General features: G+C 33.5%; 1 protein-coding gene across 1 annotated transcript; it reads right to left on the bottom strand.

Moving 5' to 3' along the window:
- Positions 1–1,036: 1,036 nt before the first annotated feature.
- LOC131221278 (alpha-glucan water dikinase, chloroplastic-like) lies at positions 1,037–5,103 on the bottom strand. The gene is made up of 6 exons (XM_058216482.1): positions 4,452–5,103; positions 4,215–4,366; positions 3,452–3,542; positions 3,171–3,293; positions 1,227–1,318; positions 1,037–1,140 (listed from the first exon to the last, which is right to left on the bottom strand). Exons 2-6 carry the CDS (start codon positions 4,313–4,315, stop codon positions 1,086–1,088), a joined length of 462 nt encoding a protein of 153 aa, XP_058072465.1. The 5' UTR covers positions 4,316–4,366; positions 4,452–5,103; the 3' UTR covers positions 1,037–1,085.
- Positions 5,104–7,798: the final 2,695 nt, after the last annotated feature.

Genomic DNA, 7,798 nt, shown 5'->3' with positions numbered 1-7,798 from the left:
TTTTAGGCTTAGGTTTTAGGTTTAGATTATAGTTAGGTTATAAGTGTAGGTTATAGGTTTAGGTTTAGGTTAGGTTATGGGTTAAGGTTTAGGGAATTGCGTTTAGGTTATAGGTTATAGGTTATAGGTTAAGGTTTAGGGAATTGAGTTTAGGTTATAGGTTATAGGTTAAGGTTTAGGGAATTGAGTTTAGGTTATAGGTTATAGGTATAGGTTATAGGCTATAGGTTAGGTTATAGGTTAAGTTTTAGGTTCAGGTTATAGGTTTTGGGATTTGAGAATAGGTTTAGGTTAAGGTTAGAAGTTTAGGTTAAGGTTATAAGTATATGTTTAGGTTATAGGTTAAGGTTAAGGTTAAGGTTAAGGTTTAGGTTATAAGTATAGGTTTTGGGATTTGAGAATAGGTTGGTTATAAGTTTTGGTTAAGGTTATAAGTTTAGGTTAAGGTTATAAGTAAGGTTAAAATTTTTTTTTAAAAAAAGAGTAAAAAAGTAGCATTCAACAAATTGATGGATGGAAAATAATCAATCATTTTGATCCTATCCTTAAAAAGTCAAAAACTATCAAGGCAACAAATGTTGCAACCTGAATTCCATTACATCTATTGGCCCTACATTGATGCATGTGTTTTATCCACTCCCGTCCATCCATATGCACCCTTCACATGTGACATTCAAGTGTACACGTGACCAATATCAGTGGTGAATCTGGTTCATTAATTACAATTCTATGATCTGCTTTAGGTGACATGGATGAAACTGGATGGTTCATGTGTTTTATCCACACCCATCCATCCATATGCTCCCTTCACATGTGACATTCAAGTGTAAATGTGACCAATATTAGTGATGAATCTAGTTCATTAATTACAATTCTATGATCTGCTTTAGGTGACATGGATGAAACTGGATGGTATCTAAGATATGTTGAGAATCTAAGAAAGAATCTTCTACATAATGATCACAATAATAGTAGTAAAGGAACTGATATAGAAAGTTGAGAATCTATTAGCATCTACAACAACTCTCAACTTAATTACGCTCTAATATTTTTTTAAAAAAAATAAAGAAAACCATTCCAAAATATCAAAGCATTACCTCATATATTGTTGGGGTAAATGAAAACCCACGCCTTATTTCTCTGCATAGATAAAGAAACAAGGTTCAAAAACTGAATCTCCAGACAAACCAATGAAAAAGTGAAAAATTGAGTTGATAAAAACTTACCTATAATCAAAGGAAGACATGGCCCCAAGCTTATGTTCCAACTGCTGCATGGTAGCAAGGTTCTGCCTGATCCTTACATCAATTCTACAAAACTGTAGGAATTTCAGTTTACTACAACTGAACATTAGAAAAATGAAATGAAGAATGTAGAGAAAGTTTCTTCTTCTTCTTCTTTGCTTTTCTTTTGCATTGAAGGAATTTCGGTTTAAGCCATGCCTAAATCCAAGGTTACTTCAAAATTAAGGAATTTGAATTCATAAAAATATTGTTTAATTTTCTGTATACATTTTTAAACTCTAGAAATTTAGTTAATTTTACTTATTTTTAGCTGGTGAATCTCTGATTTCAATTTTTCCAAAAACCCATTTTAGGATTCTTTTCCTTATGCTTGGATGATCAACTGGATTCCATGTTTTAATCCAATCAAAATTGCATGGCACACAACTGGAGTTGAAGAATGTAATATCAAAAGACTCTCTTCTCAAGAATGTAATATAAAACATGACAGAAAAAAAAAATAAAAATCCTAGAATGTATATTTGTTGGAATTTCACTACAGAAAATGGTAGGTTCTGGTAATATTCTCCCATTGAATTAGGTGTGAAATATTCCTTTTCACTATCTTTTTGAAGGTTACCAATCAGATAAAGCAGGGTGTGATTTTAGAAATTTATAAAATCTGCATTTAAAAATGGAGGAGCCAAGCTAGCATTGCAAGGCCCAACACATTTTCACCTTTTTTTTTAATTGAAATTTCTATCCAAGCTGTCCCTAAATCATGTGGTTGGAAAAACTTTTAGGAAACAAGTCATCCATGGGCCTTAGAATAGGAACAATTCATAAAGAACTCACATTCAACAAAAAAAGCAAAAAAGGAAAAGCCTATAAAATAGTGGCATGGCTCTGGATCATTTGGTTTTTATGATTTCGGACATATGGAGTATCCACAGTTAGGTATAATAGATGAACAGTTTGGATCTCATACATATGTGCCTTATTTACCTGACATAACTAACATATTAGCATCTAGCATTGGATACTTGGTGATTCATATAACAATGAAGCACTTTGACAACTACAAAAAACAAAATGACAAGTGGGATTGTGTGCTTTCCTTCAGTCTTGGAGGGGGGTTTTGTCTCTTTGCTGGTTGGAGAGGTTATCCCTTTCCCCATTTTCATATTAGCAAGAGTTAAGAAAGCATTTCCATTCTTTATAGATAGTTGGAAACACAATAGCAAATACATACCTGTGCAGAAGGGGCTGTTGTACAAATGCCAAAAGTCTTTCCAACAGTTTTAGTGTTAGAGGATCTGCATTTATTATTAGAATAGGTAGTGAAAATCTCATATTTATCTCAAAATACTCGCTTAGTTTTTTATGCTGAAAATCCAAATTCAATACTTGCATAAAAGCTCACCTTTGAATAATGGACACTCCACACAACTTCTTGTAGAAGTCTAATCCAGTGTACATGGACCCTGGATAGAAAAAGGAAGTCTACTTCGATGCAACTCTCATGTTAATGATGCATTGTGATCGACTGCAAGCGAACAACATGACCCAAAATTAAGATAATCAAATGCAGACATTATCAGTTAGAGGAATAACAAACTACTCAAATGCAAACGTTATCAGTTAGAGGAATAGAAAACTATGTTACATAAATGTGAGGGAATGAACAGATAGTGCATCGCTTACATGAAGTTATATTTCAGGCTTCTAAACAAGAAATCACTTGTTATGCATGCCCCTTTGTCACGAAATGCATGCCTCACCAAGTGAAGCCCTCATCTAGGCATACACATCTAGCATTTTCTTGATAATCACCTATGTCATTTCTGATAATTTTGAAAAGGTTTCAAAGGTCGATATGTTAGAATTAGCATTCTATTGATGTTGGATACACTTAAGTGACATGAGATGAGATGAGATGAGACAAACCTGGTTTGAATCATCTAACAAAACCTTCTTAAAAACTCCAAAGGGTAGGGCAACTGATGTTGGAATTCCTATCGAGGAAGGCACTTTTCCTTTTAGATATGAAAGTTTATCTGAATACCATCCCTGATTTTCCATATGCACATAGATTAACTCCAAAATTGCATACCAATGAAAGAAATAAAGAAGTGGAAGGGAAAACAGATCTTCAAAAAATCATTCCATATATTTTACAAGACTAACCATTTAACTGGTGAATTTATGAGCTGGTATAGCATATCTACTTGCTTTCTGATCAGAGTTAGGGATGGTGAAGATCCATCTTCTTTCAAATTTGTTGAGCTTGCATCAGAGAGTTCACTTTCCTCAATCTCACTATTTTAAAGATAAATGGATAAGGATCCGTTCTATATTCATGTAGCTGAGAGAAGTAGCATGAACACAAAATTACACAGAGAAAATAGTAAAAGACAATTTGTCAAATTGGACCATAAGCTTATTTTATGAGGAAAATATAGGCTTATCTTGTAAATCATGAGATATATTGTCATAATCACATCATCCACAAATTCAAGGGATATATTTACCTGTAAAGTATTTCTACAGAGGTAGCTTTCAGGCATAACAACTTTGGCAAGATGTGATGGTTGATGTATGTGGCATACATGTAACTCAAATTAATCTGTCTGCACCAACTTAGATGCCTCATAATCTAAAAATTACCTTGAATTGATCACCAAACTAGCCAATTGGTGGACAAGTATCAGATGGTTAAATTTGAAAAATGAAAATAAAAATTAAGAGAAGAAAAAAAAAGAAATTGATGAGCTTGGGATTGTCCTAATTGATCATGGTTGCAGAAAGAATGAAAAGCAAAAATGAAATCAACACTTTATGAAATCAAAGAGCTTGGTATTACTCTGATTTACAATGGTTTCCATGATTAATAAAACAAAATCTAACAACAACCATTCACTAGAAAAATGACAATTATAACAATAAATAATAACTAGAAATTTGATTGGTCAAATTTGAAATATTGCTCACTTTGGAGAGGAAGAGATCGAATAATATCTTGGCTGTAAGCGAGGGGCTATCGCTGCAAAGAAAACTCCAAGAGGCGTCTTGGCTGAAGGAAATTCGGCCATGACTTCTAGAAGGCTTCTCTTATTTGCAACTATCCATTGTGCATATTCATCCTGCATCAAGAAGAAGGTTCCATATGAAAAGGAGATCATTTAGAAAAGTAGTAAAGATGCTAGAGTTCTAGAGACTATTCCTAACCTTTCCAGCAGGAGACACAAGAAATCTCAAACGTTCAGCTTCACTGGGGTTAGAAGCATGAGCAGCTAATGCAAGTAGAGCAACCTAATAAGATGCATCCATACACGTAAACATTGTGATTCTTAGAGAGATTAAAATGAATACAAAAAACCAGCATGAAGTAGGAAAACAGGCACTTCAAGCAGTTTCTAGAACTTAGATGGGCGTGTACATAGAATATAACCACCCTTTTATTTTAAAGAAAAAAATCTGGTCCAAATATTAATTCTTAGAAATAAATAAATAAATAAATATATAAAAAAAACCGTGAAGAATGAAGAAAGAGCAAAAGGCACTTTTATAGAAATTCTTCTTGAGTTATCTGCACAAGTTCTTGCCTTAAAAGTTTTTTAAACTATAAGAGAAGGGCATTTTCTTGTCAAAAATCATAAAACTTGTTTTTAAGTTTCCCCAGAATTTCAAAGGCAGTCCACTTTAAAAATCAACATGTTCAGTCAGCCCCATCCAAAAAACACATAACAAAAAAACAACTGCTTCAAGTTACTTTGCAAGTCAACAGTAGCAACTATATAAGTTTCATAAATAATGCATCATGGGTCAAGGCCCTTGGTTTAGTAATCTTGACCATTGCCCCTGCCATGGATGGAACATGCCCCAAGTTTAGTAATCCTGACCATTGGCCTTGCCATGGATGGAACATGCCCCAAAAACCTCCTAAATGGAACAATCCTAAGTTCCTGACCTTCATTTTATGGCCTGAAAATAGACTGTCGAGAACAAATACAAAAACAGCCCGCATATTCATCTAAGTGAAGGTGTTAAAGTCTTTCAACCTTCCAAGTTAGTATATTCTCCCAAATGATCTATCAAAACTTCACCCAAAAGAAAATAAACAAATACAAACAATAAAAGGAGAAACAATAAACATATTTAAATTACCATGCAAAGGTTCGGTGATTGCAGATGTTTCAGAAAATAGTACTGTCTAGAATAGAAATACAAAAAGAAGCAACATAATGTGCTGTTTGGCCATTGATACGAGATATGTATGTATGTTTGCCTGAAAATAGAAACGCAAATTTGTAAGAAGATAGACATCAATCAAGAGAGATCATACAAAAGCATGATATACCCCAGAGATTACAAAAAAGAAATCAAATAAACAGTCTGCAATGAATTTAAAAGAGCAAATAAAAAAGAAAATCAAATGAAAGAACTTACTGATTTTGAATAAAAACAGAGCTTATCAACAACTAATACTCAATATATAAAAAATTTAAAAAAAGAAAAAAGAAAAAAGAAAAAGCAGAATCTTGTAAAGATTTTTAAAATTCCATTTGGAATCCCATCCAGCCATTAGAGAACCCATGGACCCAACTAATCTTTTGTTATTGAACAAGAAGTAGCAAATATCTAATAAGATTTAGTTAATGTATGGGATATTTTCAGATTGAGGGTACAACTTGTAGTTGGCCTTAGCTCAAGTGCTTGATCTTTTCTCCTGTGGTTAGTGCTTCCTTGCATTAGCCTCCATGCCTGTGACAACCTGCTTTCCTCATCCATTTTGTAGCTTAAGGTGTGGAGAGCATGCAAGGGGTAGCAAACCTCTATTAATTAATAAATGAGATCACAAGAACAGTCCATGATAGCAGAAGTAATCATCAACATATCACCATAAAACACTTTCTATTCCTCTTCCTTTTTGGGTTTTTTTTTTTTTTTTTTTCAATTTGAAGAATATCATAGTAAGAACATTTTCCAACACATGTATACACAAAATGGATTCTTGGCACTGATTATTTTGTAAGAAATCTAAAACCAACCTTGCTTCTCTTTTCAATTAGGCATGTAAAATCAAGCTTCTTACTTAATAGGCTAATTTTCTAACAATATAGGATATGATGCCATCTAAACCGTGACTTGGGTTTCATTGCTAAATTAGGAAACACAAGCAAGTAACTTATCTCAATAATCTACTTGATGGTTGGGACTGTCATCAATAGCCATTCTTCATTGTTTTATCAATGTTTTGTAACTCTTAAATCATATCATGCATCACACATCTAGATTTTTCAGCTAGAAGTTTCTCAAGCTCCTCCATTGATTTATGAGGAACATGAGACGAGAATTCATAATCTTCCCACTTTTTCTATATCATTATTTCTCAGCTGCAATCTAACTCTGCCTTTCAAGTAGTTTATCTACCTTCAGGGTGCAATCTTTCTATTCCATCTCCATCCATTTAATTTGTGTGAAATGGGAAGAATTAAATTTCTATCAAGAACACATCCACAATTTCTTAGATCAAGCAAGTTAAAATAGGGACAGAACAACCACCATAAGTACCTCATTTTCCAATTTTTTCCTCTCAACATTTGCATCACTAATTTTATGTTGCTCCTTGACAACAACATCGATCTCGATGTCACATTCTTTCATCTCTGAATAACTCAAACTGAGCTTAAATTGGCCATGATCATATCCCTTATGAAACTAACCTGCAATAGAAAATGCAATAAAGACATGTGCATTTTGTGTTGAGCAAAAAAGGGTTAGATGGTAAGTTTAAGAACCTTATAAGGTTATCTATTGCATTTACAAACGACTCAAATTGAGATCAGATTGGGCCTGATCATATTCCAGATGAGCACGCTCTTGAATGATTGTTTCCTTCTCCATAATGAGCCTCTCTTTCATTTTCATGTCCTACTCTCATGCAAAAACAAGCCACGAATGGAAAAGAGTTGCGATTAGGGAATGTATATATATATATATATATATATATATATATATATATATATTATAGTATAGATGTTTACCAGCGTTATATAAAAATATGTTTAAAGAGCGTCGACAATCCCCCGTCTTGTTGTAGTGTGAGTTCCTACAAAGGAGAATGTTGCAATAGTCAATGAAAGAGAACTGATCACCTACAGCCCGTTTTTATAAGAATTTTGCTGGAAACAAGCTCAAACAAACTAATAGCCTGGACAAGAGAATCATGGCTCCCACCTTTACAAACTGAAGACGTGAGTATAACATGTATATCGTCCAGTTAAATATCAATAATATAATATTCCAGTTCAACAAATTTTGCCCCTTGTTCATGGACAATCGGAACCCAAGAGATCCAAAAGATCTAGTCAATGTTGAAATAGAATGAACAGCTCAATCAAGGGCGAAAGAAGATATTAGAATAGACAAACTAAACTAACAAGAACTATAGGGTTGGCTACATGAATCCCATTCCACTATTCAACTCAATCAATAGTAATTCATAGTCTCAGACAAACAGGGGAAGGGAAGGTTTCTCTCAATGAAAAGAAGGCATCTTCATCCACATAGAT

Source organism: Magnolia sinica, chromosome 12 (assembly GCF_029962835.1).
Source record: "Magnolia sinica isolate HGM2019 chromosome 12, MsV1, whole genome shotgun sequence".
Taxonomy (NCBI): domain Eukaryota; kingdom Viridiplantae; phylum Streptophyta; class Magnoliopsida; order Magnoliales; family Magnoliaceae; genus Magnolia; species Magnolia sinica.
This window is presented reverse-complemented; position numbering and strand designations above follow the sequence as displayed.

Bases quoted from the DNA above. Each gene is read 5' to 3' on its own strand.
- LOC131221278 (XM_058216482.1), bottom strand. From the start codon at position 4,315: ATGGCCGAATTTCCTTCAGCCAAGACGCCTCTTGGAGTTTTCTTTGCA. The intron at 1,319-3,170 runs GTTTGTCTCATC...AAATTCCTACAG, and splicing joins TGTTAGATGATTCAAACCAG to TTTTGTAGAATTGATGTAAG. The intron at 1,141-1,226 runs GTAAGTTTTTAT...TTATCTATGCAG, and splicing joins ATGTCTTCCTTTGATTATAG to AGAAATAAGGCGTGGGTTTT.